The sequence below is a fragment of the Falco naumanni genome, chromosome 17 (genome assembly GCF_017639655.2).
Source record: "Falco naumanni isolate bFalNau1 chromosome 17, bFalNau1.pat, whole genome shotgun sequence".
In the NCBI taxonomy this organism is placed as follows: Eukaryota; Metazoa; Chordata; class Aves; order Falconiformes; family Falconidae; genus Falco; species Falco naumanni.
Window position 1 is genome coordinate 1 of NC_054070.1, and position 24,714 is coordinate 24,714.

The window sequence follows — 24,714 nt, forward strand, 5'->3', positions numbered from 1 at the left end:
AACCCTAAGAGCCTGAGTCTAACCCTAACCCTCACCCTAAGAGCCTGAGTCTAACCCTCACCCTAAGAGCCTGAGTCTAACCCTAACCCGAAGAGCCTGAGTCTAACCCTAACCCGAAGAGCCTGAGTCTAACCCTAACCCTAAGAGCCTGAGTCTAACCCTAACCCTAAGAGCCTGAGTCTAACTCTAACCCTAAGAGCCTGAGTCTAACCCTAACCCGAAGAGCCTGAGTCTAACCCTCACCCTAAGAGCCTGAGTCTAACCCTAACCCTAAGAGCCTGAGACTAACCCTAACCCTAAGAGCCTGAGTCTAACCCTAACCCTAAGAGCCTGAGTCTAACCCTAAGCCTAAGAGCCTGAGTCTAACCCTAACCCGAAGAGCCTGACCCTAACCCTAACCCGAAGAGCCTGACCCTAACCCTAACCCTAACCCTAACCCTAACCCTAACCCTAACCCTAACCATAACCCTAACCCTAACCCTAACCCTAACCCTAACCCTAACCCTAACCCTAACCCTAACCCTAACCCTAACCCTAACCCTAACCCTAACCCTAACCCTAACCCTAACAGTCTAACCCTCACCCTAAGAGCCTGAGTCTAACCCTAACCCTAAGAGCCTGAGTCTAACCCTCACCCTAAGAGCCTGAGTCTAACCCTAACCCTAAGAGCCTGAGTCTAACCCTCACCCTAAGAGCCTGAGTCTAACCCTAACCCTAAGAGCCTGAGTCTAACCCTCACCCTAAGAGCCTGAGTCTAACCCTCACCCTAAGAGCCTGAGTCTAACCCTAACCCTAAGAGCCTGAGTCTGACCCTAACCCTAAGAGCCTGAGTCTAACCCTCACCCTAAGAGCCTGAGTCTAACCCTAACCCTAAGAGCCTGAGTCTAACCCTCACCCTAAGAGCCTGAGTCTAACCCTAACCCTAAGAGCCTGAGTCTAACCCTAACCCTAAGAGCCTGAGTCTAACCCTCACCCTAAGAGCCTGAGTCTAACCCTCACCCTAAGAGCCTGAGTCAACGTTGGTTTTGTTTCTCTGAAACACAAAGTGCCCCATCTAAAGTGATTACAGAGTCTGAATTGATTTTTAAAAAGCAGAGACTTGTGCCGTTTGCAAACCGCCTGTCGCACTGCTCAAAGACAAAAGACGTTCACCCGAGAAAGTTTTTGGAAAGGAATGTCAAATAGACGTGGGGAAAGAGCTGGAGAGGTTTATGTATTGTCTGTCGAATTACCTTCTCTTTAGTGCCCTTACATTTTACAAGAAATGGTTTCATTGCCTCTCTTATCGTTAAGACAATGTTGCTGGTGTTTTGATAAGGAAAAAAAAAAGTGTATGCCCTGTCTCTCGAGTGATTCTTTTGTTTTTTCTTTTTTTTTTTTTTTTTTCCTCTTTTTCTCTAGACTGGTCGAATTGAATATGTTCACTGGAAGAACTTGATCCAGCGAGATGTGAAGCCGGGCAACTTGCTAACGGGCCGTGGGCAGAGTTCCCTTCTCGATTCCATTCGTATAATAAAGGGCGCAGTCTGTTAGCTAGGCCGGCTGCAGTACCCAATTTTATTCGCCAGGCGGCAGCAGTAGCGCCGGCTGCAGTACCGAAATTTTTTCGCCAGGCGGCAGCAGTAGCGCCGCCCTGCAGAGTAAGGGCAGCGCATGCGCAGTGCCGGCTTGAAGCCAAAGGGGGCGGGGTCTCCGGCGGCGTCGCATGCGTATGACGCCATTCCGCTTTTGCGCGTGCGCAGAAACGGCTTGACCCCTAGGGGCGGGGCTTCGGCCTCGCACGTACGGGCTACGCAGACGGCCCCGGAAGTGGGGTTCATTTCCAGCCCGCGCGGCGCGCCGGCGCGCCCGTGGCGGTGCGGAGCCTTCGCCGGGAGCCTGGAAGACTTTCGGGCCGGGACGTGCGGCGGCGCGCTGGGTGAGCGCTCGGCCTGAGGGCGGCCGGGGGCCGGCGGGCAGCGGCCGAGGCGGGGGGGGGGGGGGGGGGAATGTGGCGGGCCGGCGCTCGGCCGCGGCGGGGAGCGCCTGGTGCCGGCGGCGGGCGGGCTGAGGCGGGCGGCCCGGCCCGGCCCGGGACCGGCGGGGCTGCCGGCCGTTCTCGTCTCCCCGGCAGCGACGGTGGTCAGCGGGCTCCTCACGGTGCTGCCTTTTTTGGGCTGGTTTTTTTTTTTTTTTTTTTTTTTTTTGTCTCCCGGGGCTGCGCCGCTACCTCAGCGCCGAGCCGCTGCTTAGGGAACGGTGGCGGTACAGGCTGTGTGCGTGCCGACCGTCCTCGAGGCTATAGCTGTATTCTACCCTAAAAAAAGCTTTCCGTAACGCCGTGCTTCCGTTGGGACGCAATTTTCTCGAGTTCCCCCCCACCTCAGGGTGATTTTCCCACACCCCTAACCCCAGCCCCTAACCCCACCTGCAACACCCCATTTTCTCCTAGGCTTTTAGGAGTGGCCAGAGAGGTGCTTGCAGGGTGTTCCGTTTTGCCTTAGACAGCTTAGGAGACCAACCAAATGCCTGGAGATCTGTATCTATCGTTAGGCTCCTAGTGAGATTCACACAAAACCAGTATGTGTGGGCACATTCTCCTAGCAGCTCAGTGTCTTTTTGCTGTTGCAGAGGTGATTCCAGGCGGAGCTGACCAGTGGGGTTCTCTGGCTGAGGGGAAGACCAGCAGTCAGCTGGTGGATGTGCTTCTGGAAGAAATAGCAACGGGAGCTCTAAGAGAGAGAAATGGCTTCCCTGCACGGGTATGTGGAAGCTTTCTTCACTGCTTGTTTCCACTGAGATTAATTGGTAATAAATACCCATTAGGAAGGTGGGAGAATTACTTTCATGGCCGGTGTCTTCAATATTCACCACCTTCTTAGTGTAAACACTGAAAACTTTAAAGCCAGGAAAACTCAGGTGCACTAGAAAAGCTGAAACAGTGAGCATACTGAAGACATAGCTGAAGTAGCCACACTTTACAATGATGCCACGTGAACCACCAGACATGCAGGTATTTCTAGTGGGCTCGAGCCCCTGCTAATGCTGCACTGTATGGCCAAGCCAAAGGAACAGCTTCCTGCTGCTGAAAAGCCTCATCCTCCTCCCCTCTCCCTGCCCCGGTACTGGCGGCCGTGACCGGGAAGTGTCCAGCAGAGCAGTATTTGGGTTTTCCCGGGTTACTTCTCTGCTGATGAGATTAATTCAGACAAGCACTAGAATGACTAAGTAGCAAGATTACATAGCAAGGAATGACTGCTTCTTGTGGCATGAGGAAGTTCATTTAACTCACAATGTCCCATTGCGCCGCACCCCAGCACATGGGAAGCAGGCAATGATACAGGCACAAGGACGCGTTGCAAGGATTCTTCACATCATACTAAGCACGACTGTATCCAGAGGTTCTCTCTGGGAATAGAGTAGCATTTCTTTGATCCTTCGACATCTTTTCCTCAGCCTTTCCAGAAGCTTGAACTGTTTTCCCTGCCATTCCTGAAAGGTATTTCCAAGGAAGATCTTTCCTTTTCTGGTTTTGTTGGGCAGAACCTCTCAGAGAGTCCTGGTTTTTTCCACCCTGGAGCACTCGAGACAAGTTGCAAAGGTGCTGACAGATGTGTTTTGTAGTACTGCGAGACCCACACAAATGACCTATCCCTAATTTAATCCCTAAATCCCTAAAACAAATGTAATCCTTAATTAAATCTCTGCTTTAATCCCTAAAACTTAAGTAACGTCAGTTTAATTCTTTGAATAAGGATATGTAGTCAATGAGGTCTTCAGTACTGTACCTGCTTGCATAAACTAGTTCTTGGATTGGCTCTTTCCTTTTCAGGAGAATGGGATTAAATTAGTTTTATTAGACTAGCTAGGTTTATCAGACTAACAAAGCTGGAGTGCCCACCGCAAGCTCTAACACCTGAAGGCCCTCTGCAGACAACGGCAGTGCAAGCTTGTGCCTTTTCTGTGATGGGAGTTTTTCCCATATTCTTTCTCTTTATTTCCACTTTTCACATGGAAATTCCATTTCTAGGAGAGCCGAGTTATTTTCATGCACATTGAGAGGCAGCTCCTATGCAGACCGGAACACATGTTCAGTGCTAACACAGCTGTAATTTCTTTCAGGAGGAGGAGGGGAGCGCTGAAGCTTTCGTGGCCAAGCCCCGGAGCCAGGATGTCAGGGAGAAGCAGGAGTATCTGAGCCAGCTGAAGAACAAGCTGGGAGATCTACTGTAAGTATGGAGGGAAGGGGCTGATGGGGACAGTATCTCAGGACCGCACGTGCAGAGGGAACCCCGCAGCGGACGCAGTGTGCGTGGCCAGCGCAGGGCTCCCTGCGCTACAGAGCTGTGCCCGTTGCAGTGAATGCCAAGACCTGGCGGAACACTGCAAGCAGCAGTCCCCAACCCAAAGAACTTTGGTATGGCAGACAGCGAGCAGAGATCAGTTGTACCAATAATCCCCTTCAGTACAGTGCTCCTCTGTCGCGACGGAGGGAAGACACAGTCACTCAATATGAGTGATCAGCAGACTTCGTTTATTGTACCTTACAGTCACCTTTTATGCCTTGTTATAATTAGCTCATACATATTACAGAAGTTAAGCTCATTATTGGTTAGTTGCCTAAATATCAAGCCCACCCCTGGTTTCTCTTCTGTAGTTATCTGTTCCCACCTGCAACATTCTTTTCCCACCAAAATCTTCCTGTTGCTGTGTAACAAGAACAGCCAAAGACAGTGTATTTTTGCTTTACTTCAGATAAGCTGAGAGCGATGTGCATTTTTGTCCAGCCAGCTAGACTATGTTTATGTGAACTTTTTCAGCTAGCCAGTTATCCACACTCCTCAGCTCTCCAAAAATAGCAGTAAAATCCTGTACATCTTCAGAGACTGGTTCTGAGGAGTGGGAAGAGCAAATATGAGAAATAATTCCACCTCAAAACAAGAGGCAATTACTGCATTGAAAAAAAGTCTGGTGCCACACCGAGCACCAAGGAGAACGCCAGAGGTGGGCAGGTGCCTGTGAAGTGAAATCCTGTCCAACGTGGACACTGAATTAGCAAGAGGTACAGTTCTGTAATAAGGGATATCAATGCACAATAGAGTGAAATTAAGGTCTTCCCAGGTTATCATGAATCTAAGATTTCTTAACTTCCGTTCAGTTTGAAGTTTAGCATTCACCAGTCTTTATTGCACGTGTATTTAACAACAGGATACTAGTAGAGGCAGAGATGACTGTATCAAAAGACATCTCTGCTCTGCATTTCGGGCAACATGGATTCTCACTGTGACACAAGTAAGTAAATGTTCTTTTCACATACCACAACGTAATGGTGACTGTGTTGTCAATTTGTTAAAGAGCTGAGATCAGTTGATTTTATTGGTTTGATTATCTGATTTTATAGAGTTATTTTATAGAATAGAAATATAGGAGGATAAAAATATATGTTGAAGAAAGTTATGATTATTTAGTAAAAGTAGTTGTGAGACCCTTTGTACATTTTGTACTAAGGCCAGAAGAATGGGTTGGAATCATTGTTGAAGCTTAAGTAATAATTTAGGGTTTGAAAGGTTTTTTTGTATTTAACTAGTCTTCTGTATATAGAAAGTATATTGAGATGTCAGAATGTAGGATTAATGGGAACTGGGGAGAGTCAACTGGAACAGCTTGTAGTTACCTGCCAAGAAACCGTGAACTTTAGTAAAAGGTAATTCCGGCAGGGGGAGATCGCGACCACCGACTCATATACCACCTACCCAAATCGTACCCCAGACCCATTTCTGGATCTTTCTAAGCTCTACTGCGCAGAATCGGATATAGGAGGAGAATATGTTAATGATTTACGGGAAATATCATGGTTATGTATGAATACTTAATGAATATGTATGAATAAGTTTTATATATGGTGTCTGATTTTGAGACCTGGCGTGCGTTGATCGTGAGAGGACTTGCTCACGCACCCGGCCGTCAATAAAGAAGTGTCTGCTTATCTACATCACATTGGTGTCGATAAGTTCTTCATTCCGAGATTTCGGTAACAACTGTGTTGTTTTGGAACAGAGAGGGGAAGGCAGATGATCTGAAGACTGCTTTCTGTGCGATTGATCCCAGTATCGACGATCAGACGCTAGATACCTACATTGGCCTGCCAGACCAGGAAGATGTGCCTGTGGAAACTGCACTGGAGAGGCTGCTTGCTGGATATGCGAGACAAGTAGGGCCCTCGCCCAGGGAGGGAAGCACAACCGGCTTTGGAGGGGAGGAAGGAGACTTCTAAATGGACTGTTTGATCTACAGGTTTGGGTGCCAAGCCGAGAGTTGGAGTTACTGCGTTAAATACTTCTTCCCATTGCATATGGAGGTACAGCTTGTAAGAGCTGAGAGGGTGGGCTAGCTTGAGCTATCGGAAGCACTTTCATCTTAAGCAGCACAGCACTCCGAGACAATTTTACAGCCTCTGCAGAGTCATTTTAGCTCAGCAAGACCTGTGGTGGGAGGCTGCCTGATCCCCAGACAGAGGCTTCACACCCCCAGGGCACCGAGGCACTTCAGGGTGTCAGGCGCTCTGCTTGGTGACACAAGAGCTGTGCTCCACAGCCATTGCTGGAACCTGAGAAGCCACCATCAGGCTCCAGGCTGCAGCGTGGCTGCTTTGGCCCTTGGCCCTTACAGTCCCTTGTCTCAAAGAAAGAGGGTTTCAAAGATTCCTTTGCAAAATAAGGTGCCAGTTGCAAGCAAAAGGTGAGTTCAGCCCACATGAAGTTTGCTATCATGTCTGTCCCCGAGGAGACTTTTGTCTTGGTGTAGCTGCTGTTGTCCAGTATGAAATCACTGGACAGATGTTCGGGTGCTGCCCCACGAGTAGATTTAACCAAACTCTGAGCTGCAAAAGTCATCCAAGCATAGAAAAACTGAAATCGGTCCCTTGCTGCAAGGAAGGCACCACGTGCCCTTTGGTAACTTTACTCAGTTGTCCCTACTCATAGTGTCTGCTTTGCCCTGCACATAGCCCTCTCTAGGGAGGGGAGGGAGGGTTCTGGAAACAAAAAAAAACTGTAGGAAAACAGCTCTGCTGTGGTCATGCCTGAATTGCCAAGTAACTGGAGCAAACCTGAGAAGCAAAACCCTTTCTTTTTCTTGCGATGTAGGACACCTTCCTGATAAAGCACTAGTTTTGTAAACTTGCCAAAACTGATTGCATTTGTAAAGCGGGAAGGCACCACAGCTGGTGTGACACAGCATGTGCCACCCAGAGGTACGAGGCCCTGGGGCTTTCTGCCTTAATATTAGAACCTGGTGCCAGGCACTTCCAACACAAGTCACAAAATAGCAGAAAAGAGCTCCACCAACAGGGCGGCTGCAGTGCCCAATTATATTTCGCTAGATGGCAGCAGCGCTCCACCAACAGCGCCGGCTGCAGTACCCAAATATATTTCGCTAGATGGCAGCAGCGCTCCACCACCAGGGCCGGCTGCAGTACCCAATTACATTTCGCTAGATGGCAGCAGCGCTACACCAACAGCGCCGGCTGCAGTACCCAAATATATTTCGCTAGATGGCAGCAGCGCTCCACCAACCGGGCCGGCTGCAGTACCCAAATATATTTCGCTAGATGGCAGCAGCGCTCCACCAACAGCGCCGGCTGCAGTACCCAAATATATTTCGCTAGATGGCAGCAGCGCTCCACCAACAGGGCCGGCTGCAGTACCCAAATATATTTCGCTAGATGGCAGCAGCGCTCCACCAACAGCGCCGGCTGCAGTACCCAAATATATTTCGCTAGATGGCAGCAGCGCTCCACCAACAGGGCCGGCTGCAGTACCCAAATATATTTCGCTAGATGGCAGCAGCGCTCCACCAACAGCGCCGGCTGCAGTACCCAAATATATTTCGCTAGATGGCAGCAGCGCTCCACCAACAGCGCCGGCTGCAGTACCCAAATATATTTCGCTAGATGGCAGCAGCGCTCCACCAACAGCGCCGGCTGCAGTACCCAATTACATTTCGCTAGATGGCAGCAGCGCTCCACCAACAGCGCCGGCTGCAGTACCCAAATATATTTCGCTAGATGGCAGCAGCGCTCCACCAACAGCGCCGGCTGCAGTACCCAAATATATTTCGCTAGATGGCAGCAGCGCTCCACCAACCGGGCGGCTGCATTACCCAATTACATTTCGCTAGATGGCAGCAGCGCTCCACCAACAGGGCCGGCTGCAGTACCCAAATATATTTCGCTAGATGGCAGCAGCGCTCCACCAACAGCGCCGGCTGCAGTACCCAAATATATTTCGCTAGATGGCAGCAGCGCTCCACCAACAGCGCCGGCTGCAGTACCCAAATATATTTCGCTAGATGGCAGCAGCGCTCCACCAACAGCGCCGGCTGCAGTACCCAATTACATTTCGCTAGATGGCAGCAGCGCTCCACCAACAGCGCCGGCTGCAGTACCCAATTACATTTCGCTAGATGGCAGCAGCGCTCCACCAACAGCGCCGGCTGCAATACCCAATTACATTTCGCTAGATGGCAGCAGCGCTCCACCAACAGCGCCGGCTGCAGTACCCAAATATATTTCGCTAGATGGCAGCAGCGCTCCACCAACAGCGCCGGCTGCAGTACCCAAATATATTTCGCTAGATGGCAGCAGCGCTCCACCAACAGCGCCGGCTGCAGTACCCAAATATATTTCGCTAGATGGCAGCAGCGCTCCACCAACAGGGCCGGCTGCAGTACCCAAATATATTTCGCTAGATGGCAGCAGCGCTCCACCACCAGGGCCGGCTGCAGTACCCAAATATATTTCGCTAGATGGCAGAAGCGCTCCAGCAACCCGGCGGCTGCATTACGAAATTTTTTCTCGCCAGATGGCAGAAGCGCTCCACCAACCCCACAGAGACACGGGGGCGAGCTCAGAGGAGCCCGCGGCGGCACCGAGTCCCTCCCCGGCCCGACGCAGAACGGGAGCGCCAGCCCCTCCTCGGCCGGCCCCGCCCACGCCCGCCGGTCCCGGCCCGGCCCCGGAAGTGGGGTTCATTTCCAGCCCGCGCGGCGCGCCGGCGCCCCCGTGGCGGTGCGGAGCCTTCGCCGGGAGCCTGGAAGACTTTCGGGCCGGGACGTGCGGCGGCGCGCTGGGTGAGCGCTCGGCCTGAGGGCGGCCGGGGGCCGGCGGGCAGCGGCCGAGGCGGGGGGGGGGGGGGGGGAATGTGGCGGGCCGGCGCTCGGCCGCGGCGGGGAGCGCCTGGTGCCGGCGGCGGGCGGGCTGAGGCGGGGCGGCCCGGCCCGGGACCGGCGGGGCTGCCGGCCGTTCTCGTCTCCCCGGCAGCGACGGTGGTCAGCGGGCTCCTCACGGTGCTGCCTATTTTGGGCTGGTTTTTTTTTTGTTTGTTTGTCTCTCGGGGCTGCGCCGCTACCTCAGCGCGGAGGCGAGGAGCGGCGGCGGGGCGGCCCCGGTGCTCGCCGCTTGTGGCGGCCTGGCGGGGCCCGGGAGAGGGAGGGGTCGGCCCGCGGCGACCTGCCGCCCCCCCCGCCGCCTCTGGGCTGCCCGGGCAGCCGCCGCAGCTCTGCGCGGGGCTTTGTCTTTCCCCCAGCCGCCGGCCTGAGCCGCGGCAGCGGGCTGACTGGAAGCGCCCTGCAAGTCTGACGTGGGTATCGCTGCCGTGCATGTTGTCTGCCTGTCTGCCGACCGTTCCTGCCTCTTGTTCTGCTGGGGTTATTCCTTTGGGTAACGCGTTGGGCTCCGAATGGAGTGCATCCTGACTTCCTCCTGACCCCTGCGAGACGTTACCGGTGTTTGCCTTCCTCGTGTTTCACAGGGCCTCGGCTGTCGTGTGCGGAGAAGCTGTCAGCCTTGTCAGAAGAGAGCGTGTAGCCAGCAAGCGCATCGTGGTGCTTCGGGACCAAGCTGATGCCGCAGGCATCCGTCTTTTGTTTGCGAAAAGGCATCGCGAGGAAACGTGCCGGTGTCGGAGGGGGAAGAGGTAGGAGGCAGCTTTCAACCACTTTTAGGCTTAACTCCTGTGTTCCTGAGAACGGTTCTGGCCTTTGAGGGGTTTGCTTTTGGCTTTTTGCCTTAAGCGCGTCCTCCGTCACCGCTGTCGGCGTGCGCCGAGCCGCTGCTTAGGGAACGGTGGCGGTCCAGGCTGTGTGCGTGCCGAGCGTCCTCGAGGCTATAGCTGTATTCTACCCTAAAAAAAGCTTTCCGTAACGCCGTGCTTCCGTTGGGACGCAATTTTCTCGAGTTCCCCCCCACCTCAGGGTGATTTTCCCACACCCCTAGCCCCAGCCCCTAACCCCACCTGCAACACCCCATTTTCTCCTAGGCTTTTAGGAGTGGCCAGAGAGGTGCTTGCAGGGTGTTCCGTTTTGCCTTAGACAGCTTAGGAGACCAACCAAATGCCTGGAGATCTGTATCTATCGTTAGGCTCCTAGTGGGATTCACACAAAACCAGTATGTGTGGGCACATTCTCCTAGCAGCTCAGTGTCTTTTTGCTGTTGCAGAGGTGATTCCAGGCGGAGCTGACCAGTGGGGTTCTCTGGCTGAGGGGAAGACCAGCAGTCAGCTGGTGGATGTGCTTCTGGAAGAAATAGCAACGGGAGCTCTAAGAGAGAGAAATGGCTTCCCTGCACGGGTATGTGGAAGCTTTCTTCACTGCTTGTTTCCATTGAGATTAATTGGTAATAAATACCCATTAGGAAGGTGGGAGAATTACTTTCATGGCCGGTGTCTTCAATATTCACCTTCTTCTTAGTGTAAACACTGAAAACTTTAAAGCCAGGAAAACTCAGGTGCACTAGAAAAGCCAAAACAGTGAGCATACTGAAGACATAGCTGAAGTAGCCACACTTTACAATGATGCCACGTGAACCACCAGACATGCAGGTATTTCTAGTGGGCTCGAGCCCCTGCTAATGCTGCACTGTATGGCCAAGCCAAAGGAACAGCTTCCTGCTGCTGAAAAGCCTCATCCTCCTCCCCTCTCCCTGCCCCGGTACTGGCGGCCGTGACCGGGAAGTGTCCAGCAGAGCAGTATTTGGGTTTTCCCGGGTTACTTCTCTGCTGATGAGATTAATTCAGACAAGCACTAGAATGACTAAGTAGCAAGATTACATAGCAAGGAATGACTGCTTCTTGTGGCATGAGGAAGTTCATTTAACTCACAATGTCCCATTGCGCCGCACCCCAGCACATGGGAAGCAGGCAATGATACAGGCACAAGGACGCGTTGCAAGGATTCTTCACATCATACTAAGCATGACTGTATCCAGAGGTTCTCTCTGGGAATAGAGTAGCATTTCTTTGATCCTTCGACATCTTTTCCTCAGACTTTCCAGAAGCTTGAACTGTTTTCCCTGCCATTTCTGAAAGGTATTTCCAAGGAAGATCTTTCCTTTTCTGGTTTTGTTGGGCAGAACCTCTCAGAGAGTCCCATTTTTTTTCCACCCTGGAGCACTCGAGACAAGTTGCAAAGGTGCTGACAGATGCGTTTTGTAGTACTGCGAGACCCACGCAAATGACCTATCCCTAATTTAATCCCTAAATCCCTAAAACAAATGTAATCCTTAATTAAATCTCTACTTTAATCCCTAAAACTTAAGTAACGTCAGTTTAATTCTTTGAATAAGGATCTGTAGTCAATGAGGTCTTCAGTACTGTACCTGCTTGCATAAACTAGTTCTTGGATTGGCTCTTTCCTTTTCAGGAGAATGGGATTAAATTAGTTTTATTAGACTAGCTAGGTTTATCAGACTAACAAAGCTGGAGTGCCCACCGCAAGCTCTAACACCTGAAGGCCCTCTGCAGACAACGGCAGTGCAAGCTTGTGCCTTTTCTGTGATGGGAGTTTTTCCCATATTCTTTCTCTTTATTTCCACTTTTCACATGGAAATTCCATTTCTAGGAGAGCCGAGTTATTTTCGTGCACACTGAGAGGCAGCTCCTATGCAGACCAGAACACATGTTCAGTGCTAACACAGCTGTAATTTCTTTCAGGAGGAGGAGGGGAGCGCTGAAGCTTTCGTGGCCAAGCCCCAGAGCCAGGATGTCAGGGAGAAGCAGGAGTATCTGAGCCAGCTGAAGAACAAGCTGGGAGATCTACTGTAAGTATGGAGGGAAGGGGCTGATGGGGACAGTAGCTCAGGACCGCACGTGCAGAGGGAACCCCGCAGCGGACGCAGTGTGCGTGGCCAGCGCAGGGCTCCCTGCGCTACAGAGCTGTGCCCGTTGCAGTGAATGCCAAGACCTGGCTGAGCCCGGCTCTGCGGAACACTGCAAGCAGCAGTCCCCAACCCAAAGAACTTTGGTATGGCAGACAGCGAGCAGAGATCAGTTGTACCAATAATCCCCTTCGGTACAGTGCTCCTCTGTCGTGACGGAGGGAAGACACAGTCACTCAATATGAGTGATCAGCAGACTTCGTTTATTGTACCTTACAGTCACCTTTTATGCCTTGTTATAATTAGCTCATTCATATTACAAAAGACCTAGCCCGAGCCCGAGCCCTAACCTTAGACCTAGCCCGAGCCCAAGCCCTAACCTTAGACCTAGCCCTAGCTCTAACCCACGCTGGGTGGTCAGAGGGGCAGGGCGAGAAAGTGCTGCATAATGAAGCAGAAACCACTACCCATACAGAGGGTAACTTCACTCTCTGTATTGCTTGACTTGAGGATGTCATCATGTTTTCAGAGATCTTTTCATCTCCACATGTGTTGTGGTTTAACCCCAATCAGCAACTAACTACTATGGAGCCACTTGCTCAGTCCCCCCTGTACCCAGTGGTGGGAATGGAGAGAGGAACTGGAAAAAGGTAAAACCAATGGGTTGAGATAAGCACACTTGAATAATTAAAATAAAAATTAATATACAACAATAGCAGTAATAATAGTAATAATAAATAACAACTCTAATGAAAAGTGAAAAGAGAGAGAGAGAAATACACCCTAAGAAAGACATGTGATGCACAATACAGCTGCTCACCACCCAGTAACCGATGCCCAGCCAGTCCTGGAGCAGCAGTCAGCAGGCCACAGCCAACTTCCCCCAGTTTATATACTGAGCATGATGCCCCATGGTATGGAATATCCCTCTGGCTAGTTTGGATCAGCTGGCCTGGCCCTACTTGTGTACCTGCTCACAGGCAAAGCACGGGAAGCTTGAAATGTCCTTGATTTAGATGCAGCACTACTCGGCAACAAGTAAAACAGCAGTGCATTATTATAATTTTTTTTTCATACTAAATAGGAAACACAGCTACAAGGAAGAAAATTAACTCTATCCCAGCCAAAACCAGGACAAAGAAACGATACTAGCAGAGATGAAGTTTGGAAAAGGCTGTGAAATGGGTGCAGGAAATGAAGGTTTTGATTCAGTTACTCAAAGTGTCTGGTAACTTTGAGATGACCTTCAGCTTTTATGAGCTTGGGGGTGGTTCTGTCCTATAGCTACTAGTCTCACACTCCTTAATACCTTGAAACTGGTACCAGCTGCCCACATTTAGGCAAATGAATCCCCTCTTCTGCTGCCAGGTGATTCCCTATCTGTTTCTCTCCTTCAGCTTCTCCTACCAGTTGGTGACAAGCAAAGATTCCCCATCTCAGCTGGTGACTGGGCCACATTTTCTGTCTGAGCAAACTGACCGTGCCCTCTTGTGGCAAAGCAAACCAACAGTGTCCTGGGCTGCATCAGGAAGCACATTGCCAGCAGGCTGAAAGAGGTGATCCTTCTCCTCTACTCAGTACCTGAGTGTGGTGAAGCCACACTGGAGTGCTGTGTCCAGTTCTGGGCTCCCCAGTACAAGAAAGATAGGTGGTTACTGGAATCCTGAAATGCCCATGCAGATGATTGAGGGACTGGTGCATCTTTCATCCAAGGAAAGGCTGAGATCACTGGGACTCCTAACCTGGACAGTAGACAGCTCAGGAGGGAGCTTACCAATATGTATATGATGAATATACATGGTGGTGTCCAGTGACAGGACAGGAGACACAAAATGAAACACATGAAATTCCATCTGAATGCAAAACAACACTTTTTTTACTGCCAGGGTGATCAGACACAGAAACGGGTCACCCAGAGAGGTTGTGGAGTCTCTGTCCTTCAAGATGTTCAAAACCCAGTTGGATGTGGTCCTGGGCAACCAGCTCCGGCTGGGGAGACTGGACTTGGTGACCTCCAGAGGCTCCTGCCAACATCAGCTACTCTGTGACTCTGCATTACCCAACACCCATCCCTAAACGAGCAAGTCAGCTGTGTATTTTATCCTTTGGGAAGATACTATGGGCTGGCACAAGAGATGCTTGATTGTTCCAGTGGGTTTGGAAAGGTGAAAACGGAAAGGTGAGAAAAGGAATCGGTGATTTTAATGAAGTGTATCCACCGCTCCAGGACTCATCATTTCAGGAGCTGCTGAGTTTGCAGGAGTTTGACAAGGAGAGGTAGGTATGTTATTAGCCAGCAGAAACAGTAGGCAGGGGTTTATTAGGGATCTGGTCATATGGCTCATTCTTATTTTAATAGCATTACCAGGAAGCCAGTGAAAGTAAAGGTTAACCTAAAAAAAAAAAAAAACTACAAAGGAAAACCCCAAACTATCTGAAATCATCCACTCTTCTATCTTTACCAGTGGTTCTACCCATTCAACAGGAAAAAGAAACAGCAATGTAATTGTCACAGGGACAAAGATAAGGTTTCTGTGCTAGATGTGATCTCTCAGTCACTTTCTGTTCAGTATGACATTGTAGATCCCATCTGAGCTGGGCGTGGCCACTCTCCTCTGCCAGCAATGCTGGACATTAGTATAAAGCTCTGTTTACAGTCGTTAAAAAACTTGATGCCCTTCACAGCACAGCAGGTAAGCCCTTTAGAGTTCTCATGGGAGAAGTGCAGGAGCATGTGGTGGATCTAGAGCAAGAGGAAGGAGGTAGGACAGAGGGAACTCTCTCACCAGGGAGGTGGAGAGCAGCACAATCACCCCTGATGTGATTCAGAGCCCTCCTATTGAACTGGAGGAAGGAGGGAAAATATTAGCACCCTTGCAAAAGAGTGGGTCAATCATAAAGAAGTGAGACCAGACTTGTCTCTACTGATCATGAGATTCCATGGGTCTGAGAAGCCCCTAGATGGAAATGGCCCCATGAGGGTCACTAATCCATTCTTCTGCCCTAGAGGCAGCTCTGTCCCATGAGGCATTTCAAGTTGGGGCAAGTATGACTCATCTTGTGGCCATCTAGGCAGGGTCTGAAAAGTGATTGTCCATGTTTTATGTCTTATTGTGTGGACGGTGTTGGTCTATATGGGAAAAATTCCATCAAATATGACTACTATAAATAAGAACATTATGCTCTTATTTCACTCATTTTACTTTGGATCATTTAAAAATGTTTAACTTTTTGAACATTTTCATCACCTTACTCTAGTGGTGGGTTAGTCTTGGCTAGGAGCCAAACTCTCACCCAGCTGCTCACTCACTCCCCCTCAGTGGGATGGGGGAGAAAAATACAAAGAACACAAATGAAGAAGCTCATGGGTTGAGATAAATGGGGGGGTGTGATTACTTAGCAATTCCTGTCATGGGAAAAACAGACTCTGCTTGGGGAAAATTGACTGACTTTATTGCCAGTTAAAATACATGCATAATTATTGGTTGGGGCAAAGTAACATTAAAACAAAACCTTTCCTCCCCGTTCCCCATGCTTAACTTGACTCCAGACTCTTCTACTCATCCCAAAGTGGTACAGGGAAATGGGGCTGAGGGGTTAGGGTCAGTATGTAGCGATTTCTCTCTGACACTCCTTTCTTCTCACACTTTTCCTCTGCTCTGCTGTGGCTCTCTGTGGGCAGGATACCCATCTGCCCTGTGGGTCCTCCATGGAGCACTTCTACAGCCTCTTACTCTGACCTTCTTGTCCCCTCTCTCATTGCTCACTCTTCTTGGCATTTTCTGCCCCTTCTGAAATGTTTTTGCTCAGGCAAAGCTCCCTGCTTCACACACCATGCACTCCCACCCACACAGACACAGAGATATAGGAAAGACATTGAGCAGCTGGAGCTAGCTCTGTGGGGAAGGTGCAGGAGCATCCACCACCTGGGGAGAGGCAGGAGAAGGCTCTGGGGATCAAAGCAGACCACCAGGACCACCTTTGTCCTGGGATGTGGCAGGAGGATGAGACACAGCATGGCCCACAGTGGAGAGAAAAGATCTGGCAATGTCCCTCCAGGCCATGAGCCTGCTGCTGACCCATCAGGGGCTGAGGAAGAAGTGATTAAAGAATAGGACTGTTAGTTATGTATTGTGGTTGTTCTGCCAGCCACATTGCTATGTTCACCTCTGAAAAAAAAAAAAAAAAAAAAAACAAAACAAAACAAAAAAAACCTAAAAAAAAACCAAACCCCTAACATAAACTGTGCTCAATTTGGTCAGACGACCAGTCACTCTCACAAAAGCTGCTGAAGACCGGGACAAGTTCAGCCAAGAATTTCTGAGCGCTTTTCCCTGCTGCAGTTTTCTCAGAGGTCTCCCCCTGTGCCTGCAGTGGTTGTATTTGCTGGAATTTGCAAGGTGCCTGCCCTTTGATGTCTGTGGGGCTCAGCATCCCTTGAGCATGGTTATTTGTTGCTGAAAGAGCCACAACTAGTGCCGATGGAGAAGGTGGCAGGGCTGACAGTTTGCAGTGGTGAATCTTCCCTTGCATATCTAACTGACAGCCCTGGTCTCCCATCCATCCTATTGCCGCCTGCATGTGCGGCTGCTGCTGCACCTACCCGTTGCTGCTGCTGGTGACCTGTATCTGTCAGAGGGGGAGAAGTAAGCAGCGAGGGCAAAGGAGGATCACATCAGAGGACACAAAGTGAGGCAGGGGAAAGGTGATGTGAGGCTAGTGAGCACGAGGCACCCACTTTAGGGAGGAGTGCTTCTGGTCCTAGGGTGCTCTTCCACTGGGAATTCCTTCAATGCCTGGACCACACCTGAGCCCCCAAAATACTGAGCGATGCTCAGCATCATCCTCTAAAACCGTGCCATGCACATAGGATGGTGGCAGCTCAGATTGGTGATACCTCCTCATTCCTACCCTGAGCCTCTGAATGTGCAAGATGGGAGCTAACACCACACTGCCAAGGTCTAGGACACAAGGAGGGCCTCCTACAAGGCTTTTCAGCTACTGACAGTACACTTGCTGCAAGCCAGGTGGGTTACCAAAAACTCCACCATAAAGGTGGCACAAGTGGTTACGCTTCAGCCCTGGTTAGTTAAAGTGGTGTTTGATCTCAGGATTACCTGGATCACATCTTTGCTCCAAAGGTGCCTCACTGGTGGCCTCCTCTCTGTCTCAGTGGAGGAGGAAACAAGGAAGAAGAAAAGGCTTGTTTCTCTTATCCTTTGCTTTGAAAATCCAAACCAGCGTTTTATCTGGATGTTGATGTATATTAAGATGGGGCCTCCAGTCCTCTGCAGCTTCCGAATCATCCAAAAATGGCCCCTATACAGCTGCTGGTGCCACTCCACTACTGATGCAATGCAAGGGGAAGTTGTGGAAACCATCTTCATGCTACTTCTCAGCAGATGTCACTTCCCAGCCACTTTGCTGCCAGTCACTAGAATATAGACATTTCTAGTCTTGGCACATTTGGCTTGATCACAGGCATGATGGGAACTAGGGAAAAACAGAAAGGGAAGGTTGGATCCTGTGGTCTGGGAAATGGGGAGAAGAATAAAAACCTTGCTGCTGCTGACCCTTTTTGTCACTTGCTATAAAGAAGACCCCTAAGGCAAGAGAGAGTAGAAAATGGCCACCATCAGTCCCCCAGTTCAAGGGAGGGATGAAGTGGACTATGGTTCATGGGGCAAAAAGACAGTCCAAAGGTGACCTAGAGCATTTGGGGTGGAACATATCTCTGAAAAGATAATGACAATACAAAGACATGCAACATACAGGGTGTAGCTTCCCTGAGCTCCCAGATCTGTGGGTAGTGGCTTCTGCTTCATTATGCAGCACTTCCTCTCCCTACCCCTCTGACCGCCCAGCTTGGGTTAGACAGATGGAGAAGGCAGGACAGAGCCACCAGGCAGCACGCTCCTCTCCTGGACAGCCTGGCACAGAGCCCTGAGCACACCGTGGATTGCGCTGCCATGACCGTCCACCTCCTTGTGATACTCCTCAGTGAGTCTCTCTGCCTCCACTCTGCCTTCTCACTCCCCATGAATATGTTTACTTCTCCTTTTTCCTTTTCTCTCAGCTCTTACCCTCTCTGTTCTCCATTCTTGTCCTTTCTTTCACCTCTAGCCCTTCTGCTGCCTTACATCCCTCTCAAGTCCTTTCTTTTGCTGCTGTTGTCTCTGCTTTCTCCCTCTCTCCTTTCTGGCTTTCAATTCAGTCTTCCCTCCTGTCTTTTATGGTCCTCTATAAAAACCTGTTCCTCTGTCTCCTCTCTCCTGTCCTCTCCTGTCCTCTCCTCTCAGCTGGATAACACTGTTCTCTGAATATGAAGAACAGTTTGTTGAAAACTCAATGTTGTGGTGATGCTGGACAGGACCCCAATATGTGGTCTTTTCAGCAAGTGATTCTAGCTGTTAAATATCAGTACCGCTACTTTCTTTCATTTTCTCTGGTGCAGATTATTTTGAAATCAGGTCTGATCAGCCGTTCTGCTTCCTTATTTTTCTCTGTTTTCTGGCATGAGAATCAGACTGGGACTTGTTTGTCCCTGGCCTGGGGTGAAACAAAGTTCTGTTCTAAGATCTGTTTCAGGTCAAAACTGTGCTCCAGGACTTTCAATGCTTAGGCCTGCTTCCGTCCCATCTCTGTTCAGCACTAATTTTTCATCATCACCAGTGGGGGCTAAAAAGAAGGGACACGCACCTGCACGCATCCTCTTCCTGCATGCATCTCACCATGTTACAAAGGACACTACGTTCAAGTGCTCTGGGTGGGGGAGATGCTTTTCAGCAGAAGACAGCCAATTAGATCTGTTGCCTCACACCCGCAGCAGCAAAACCCATGTCACCCAATGGCATCCTACATCTTCCTTCATACTTCACCTAGCTCTTGTCCTGGGTCTGGCTGGTTGCAGTTAGTTTGCCTCGTAGCAGCCTGCAATGGTGCCAGTTTGGATTTGTGACTAAAAGAGTGTTGATAACACACCAGAGCTATGGCTATGGCTAACAACATTTGCATGGTGTCAAGGTCTTCTTGAATGGGTTCTTGAGAAGCTTAGGGGTGGGAAGAAGCTGGGAGGGAACAGAACCAGAATGGCTGACCCCAACTGACCAAAGAGATATTCCATGCCCTATAAAGTCATGCTCATCAATAAAACCAGAGGGAAAAGAGGCTTGGGACAAGCAGCCATCGTTCGGGCTCTGGCTGGGTGTCCCTGCAGTTGTGGGGGGTGATGAGTGATTGCCTTTGCATCACTTGATATCTTCCTCTTTCCATTACTTCTTTAACTTCTTTGAATCCAAACCCACAAGTTCTCTTACTGCTGCTCTTCTGATCCTTTATTCCCATTGTGCTGGGGGCAGGGGGAGTGTGTGGTTGTGTGGGGCTGATCTGCCAGCCAGAACGAGCCCACCACAGCTCCCTGGGCCCTCCTCACCTCTAATGCAAGCAACAACCCCCACCTCATTGCTAGTCATAACAAGATTCCTTGCCTGTAGCCTCATTTTTGATGCCATTAGACCTTGAGCTCATCCTGCTCTTCACCTCATCTCCATACGTACCTTCTTCCCTGCTAGGACCCATGACATCTCCTGTCCTTCCTAACCCAATAAGAACTCCAGCAGTTCCATTTCTTTAAGTTTCAAGATGTCATTTGCTAGTGCTGATATCAATCAATTCTTTGCAATCACCAGATCTAACAGAAGAAATAATCTCTTCCAACATGTGCTGTATGTAGCTAAAAGATAAGTTCAGGGGCATGATGAGTTTTGTAATTTTTTTTTCCATGCATAGCCTCATTGGCTTGTGAAATTGTTTTCTCAGGTTTTCTCAGTGATCAGTCTAGGCATTCCATGCCATCTTGGCACAAAAAGGAATGATGATCTGTACAGAATCCATGGTATTGTGGAGGGGCTGTGATCTTGCCTGATGGCCGGAAGGGCTAGGTCTTCATAGGGTAGTGTCTGTGTAAGTGATATCTTTTCTCTCTTTTTTTGCAGCCTCCCCTCTCTTGTCATTTCAATGGCCCTCTCTCACAGCTCTCCTCCACTTGCTGCCATTGGCTGTGTCCTCTGCAGGTAAGTGCAGCTTGACCTCTCACAAGATGCTCTCCAGCTGGACTCAGACAAGGCGAGGTTGAGTTGTTTTTTTTAAAAAAGGAGGGAAAAGGAAAGTTCCCTACCATCCTCCAAATCCTTTCTTTCTTCCCCAGACCTGCTGCCGGTCCCTACCCTCTCCACAGACCCCAGTTATCATTTCTATTATGAAGGGGAACATCTTGCTATCATATGCTTGGCTGCAACACAAAGGAAAATAGGCGGATTTCGGTTCTTCAATCAAAGCGGGGAGCAAATCGACCTAAGAGCACCATACCCCCTCCCGTTTGCCTGGCTCCAGCTCAAGGCTACAACAGCATCAGCTGGGACATACACGTGCATGTACTTTGTGGAGGACTCTGGGCAAGAAATTCCTTCCAACAGGAGCCTTCCTCTCTCAATTAAGGTCCAGAGTAGGTTGGTTTTGTCTCTATGGCTTGCGTACCACCAGCCCAGGGGCTGCACGGCTCCCTTTAAAGCATCATCTTCTCCAATGGCCCTGTCACTTTGTTGCCAATGTACAGGTGAAGTAGCTCCAGCTTACTGTCATAAAATCACAGAATTATTTGGGTTGAAAAAGACCTTTGATATCATAAAGTCCAACTGTTAACCCAGGACTACCAAGTCCAACAGTAAACCATATTGCTAAATTTTTTTATTACTTCCAAGGATGATGAATCCACCACCACCTCGGGCAGCTTGTTCAAGTGCTTCATCACCCTTTCAGTGAAAAAAAAATTCGTAGCATGCAATCTAAATCTCCCCAGGTGTAACTTGAGGCTGTATCCTCTTGTCCAGTTGCTAGTTATTAGGGAGACCAACCCCCACCTGCCTACTACCTCCTTTCAAGTAGTTGTAGAGAGGACTAAGATATCCCCTGAGTCTTTTCTCCAGACTAAACAACCCTAGTTCCCTCAGCCGGTCCTTATAAGACTTGTTCTCTAGACCCTTCACCAGCTTCATTGGCCTTCTCTGGACACGCTCCAACATCTCAACATCCCTCTTGAAGTGAGGGGCCCAAAACTGAACACAGGGTTCAAGGTGTGGCCTCATCAGTGCCAATTACAGGAGGACAATCACTGCCCTTGTCCTGCTGGCCACACTTTCGAATACAAACCAGGATGCTTTTGGCCTTCATGGCCACCTGGGCATACTGCTGGCTCATCTTCAGCTGGCCATCAACCAGCACCACCAGGTCCTTTTCCATCAGGCAGCTTTCTAGCCGCTCCTCCCCAAACCTGTAGCGTTGTGTAGGGTTATTGTGACCCAAGTGCAGGACCCAGCTCTTCTCCTTGTTGAACCTCATACACCTGTCCTCGGCCCATCAATCCAGCCTGCCTAGATCCCTCAGCAGAGCCTTCCTCACAAGCTCCTTTTCTGCTCCTGCATTTCTTTGAGAAAGCAGGAATTAGTTGGCCGAACAGCTGTGTCACCTCTAAGAGGTCTTCCAGCAGTGAGCCTCCCCAAGCCTTTCATCTGGGTTTGGGGTGTATTACACACCTTCCTACTGTGGGCATGTAAAAATACTTCTTTTCTACACTTCAGTGAAGACAAAAGAAACTGCATAAGCTGCTCTGAGCTCTTAACACTGTGTTGCGTGGGTCTTTTCTCCTCTGCCCATGGTTCAAGAAGGGCATAGAAAAAAGAGCCACAAGTGACCCCCCAGAAGCTTTTTGATCGTCCAGGGCTCTGTATTTGAATGGAAAATAACCAGAAGAATAACACATCTTTTGTAATTTCTTAGGTAAGACTAGCTTATAACACTGGGAGAAATCGTGGGGCTTGTGCACAGGTCCTGATGCCAATAGACAGCCAATTGCTTGGGTTATGTTTTGATAAGGTTTTTGTTTCTTTTCCCCCACCCCCCCCACCCCCCACCCCCAGCTGCTCCCGTGGCCCCAACTTTATCCCTGGATCCTCAGCAGCAAGTCTATGTATCCGGGAACAGTGTCAAGCTCCTCTGCTCCATCCCCTCATCTCCAGATAACGTTAGGGAAGTCCAGTACTATGCAGACTTTGGATTTGCAGTCTCCATCCCAGTATCAAATGTGAAAAACTACAGCTACGATCTCAAAATCACAGGAGAGGATGTCTCTGGGTCTTACAGTTGTGCCTACTTTGTAATGAAGTCTATGCGTCCTGTTCGATCCGAAAGGAGCCGCTGGATCAATGTTAATGTGAAGAGTGAGTTTTCAAACCCTTCCTCACTACAGCGTCAAGTAACTAGTGACTCATCATGAGTTAATTCACTCCCTGTGTGCTTGCCTATGAAGTCATCCATGAGTCTCACCTCCATCCCTTCCTGTCCTAGGATCATCCATCTGTCTGCCTCAGTCTCTCTATTCATCACTAAATGAGCTCACTGCCATGCCTGCCTGAGTTTTTAAGGACCAAAATAAGGAGGGGTAGTGGAGAAATAGATCTCAGTGAAAAACTGTCACATCACTTTGTCTGGCTTTTTTTTGGGCAGTGAAAGGTTGTGTTGTGCTAAACCTAAAGTCACTGTTGATTCCTATCCAGGCTATAAAATCGGCTGGATTCGAGAGATCATTGTTGGGGGTTCATTCTTTACCATCAATGGCCTCATCTTTTTCTTCTCCCACTGCCTGATGAAGAGAACAGGTAAATATTTCCCTTTCATTAGGACATTTAGAATTTTTAAATCCTGGGACTTCCTTTTATTTTCCAGAAAATGACCCGGTTTGACTGTTATTCCATCTTGTTTTCCAAAGAACAGGAAGCAAACATTTTATTCAAAGCTGTTTTGGTAGATTTATTATGGAGAAAGAATTTGAAAAATGAAAATTGCTTCTCAATATTGGTTGAGTTACCATCCTTGGAGATTCTTAAAAGGGTGTAGAAGTGACACTTAGGGACATTGTTTAGTGATAGATCTTAGTGATAGATTTAGTAGTGTTAGGTTTACGGTTGGACTCAATGATTTTAAAAGTCTTTTCCAACCTAAAAGATTCTATGATACTGTGATTCTCACCCTGCTTCCTCCTCTGATGCCCAAATCTATCTCCTTTAGGGGTCCAACACTGAAGAGAAGCCATTTCTGATGCTGCTGCTTCCCTCATTTGTGGATCTGGAAGAGGGATTCTGAAGGAGAATGAGAAGGAGAAGAAGGAGAATTCCCTAAAGGTTCTGCTCTATTAGCTAAGGCAATCAATTCCCTCGGGCCCCACCTGATTCCTCATTGTCTGCCTCAGAGTCCCCAAGAGGCAGAAGTGGTGCATGTTCAGCTGGCAGTTGTTTTGACTTACCCATTCCTCACCTTCCAACCTGCCTTGGGTCTATTCAAATAAAGCTGGACGTTGTGTCTGAGTCTTGTGGGTTTCATTGAGAGATGCACGTTTCCATGGTTCTTCCCAAAATGTATGCTTGTGTTTGTATGTGAGTGTGTGTCCTCTGCTCCAACTCACTCCCAATCCCACCACATTTCCATCACACTCAGTCCTTACTTCCAGCGGAAATTCAGCCTCCTTTGGTGAAACACTGCAGCTCAGCCTTTAATCTCTGGACTGTGCAAACTGGTAGAAGGATAAGGGGTCAGAGAGAAGAACACAAGCCCAGAGCAGCTCCTTACCCCTCTGGCTTGCCTGTGTTTGCTGTCCAGGTCCCATCTAATATCTAATATCTGTACAGTTGATACCTTATGGTTTGCATCTGTAGAAGGCTGATGTCTTGGGGAGAGAAACATGGGCAGGAGGGGTAAGATGAGGGGTCACCTCTACATGGTAAACCACGCTGGGAGTCAGGCCACTTCATCCAGCATCTACTCCCAAAGAAAAGTATACAGCCTGACCCAGCACAGGGGCATACCAGAGGCCAAAACCATCATGCTCCTGAGTGAGAGGGTGAAAAGTGGGTGAGAGCTCTGCAGCCTGCTTGCACAAGGATTCCCCTCTCAATGCTGGCTTACACCATGCAGTGGACGTCAGTTCAGATGCTCAGAATTGTAGGAAGCTTCAGGCACACACCACCTCCTCCCCGGATCGACATGGTGTAAATCAGGCCTGCCCAATGGTTCTGAATTCCTTTTTACAAGGAGACACAACCTGCTGTGTGGCAAGATGATGTTTTTCTAGGATTAGAAGCTGGGACAGGATGCAGGTAGAGTCCAGACTCTGTGTTTTCCCAATGACCATTGCAGAGAAGCACCAGTGATAGATAAAGCCCTTCAGCCTTTGCCTTTTCCACCACTCTCCCCATTTGCTCTTTTCACTAAGTAACAAGTGCTGGCAGAACACCTTGGGTTAAAAGAAAATTCTCCTTTAACAATGAAGCTGTTCAGAGTGTGGGAACATTTTGCTGTGTCCTCTCTTTCATCATGCCCCATGGAGGGACCCAATAGGGCACACCTGGTGTGCCTAGGAGACAAAAAGGCATAAAGACACTCTCTTTACCATTTTCCCGGAGTTTGACATTCAGGAGTGGCTGGACCTGGAGTGACAAGAGCTTCAAGTTTTGCCCAATCACCAACCTTCCAAT

At 49.5% G+C, this 24,714-nt stretch overlaps 2 protein-coding genes across 2 annotated transcripts; both read left to right on the forward strand.

The window, feature by feature from the left end:
* The first annotated feature begins 2,232 nt into the window (after positions 1-2,232).
* LOC121098472 (translin-associated factor X-interacting protein 1-like) lies at positions 2,233-6,253 on the forward strand. The gene is made up of 3 exons (XM_040616469.1): positions 2,233-2,741; positions 4,102-4,208; positions 6,037-6,253. Exons 1-3 carry the CDS (start codon positions 2,562-2,564, stop codon positions 6,251-6,253), a joined length of 504 nt encoding a protein of 167 aa, XP_040472403.1. The 5' UTR covers positions 2,233-2,561.
* A 2,812-nt stretch (positions 6,254-9,065) lies between these two features.
* On the forward strand, positions 9,066-23,547 carry LOC121098461. The gene is made up of 9 exons (XM_040616451.1): positions 9,066-9,108; positions 10,475-10,605; positions 11,967-12,073; positions 18,009-18,130; positions 20,125-20,202; positions 20,337-20,633; positions 22,105-22,404; positions 22,741-22,842; positions 23,252-23,547. The coding sequence occupies exons 4-9, from the start codon at positions 18,100-18,102 to the stop codon at positions 23,263-23,265; spliced, it is 822 nt and encodes a 273-aa protein (XP_040472385.1). The 5' UTR covers positions 9,066-9,108; positions 10,475-10,605; positions 11,967-12,073; positions 18,009-18,099; the 3' UTR covers positions 23,266-23,547.
* Positions 23,548-24,714: the final 1,167 nt, after the last annotated feature.

Excerpts from the sequence above, each read along its gene's own strand:
- LOC121098472 (XM_040616469.1), top strand. The coding sequence starts at position 2,562 with ATGTGTGGGCACATTCTCCTAGCAGCTCAGTGTCTTTTTGCTGTTGCA. Across the intron at positions 2,742-4,101 it reads GAAATGGCTTCCCTGCACGG|GAGGAGGAGGGGAGCGCTGA; the intron begins GTATGTGGAAGC and ends AATTTCTTTCAG. Across the intron at positions 4,209-6,036 it reads AACAAGCTGGGAGATCTACT|AGAGGGGAAGGCAGATGATC; the intron begins GTAAGTATGGAG and ends GTTTTGGAACAG.
- LOC121098461 (XM_040616451.1), top strand. The coding sequence starts at position 18,100 with ATGACCGTCCACCTCCTTGTGATACTCCTCA. Across the intron at positions 18,131-20,124 it reads CCTCCTTGTGATACTCCTCA|CCTCCCCTCTCTTGTCATTT; the intron begins GTGAGTCTCTCT and ends CTTTTTTTGCAG. Across the intron at positions 20,203-20,336 it reads ATTGGCTGTGTCCTCTGCAG|ACCTGCTGCCGGTCCCTACC; the intron begins GTAAGTGCAGCT and ends TTTCTTCCCCAG.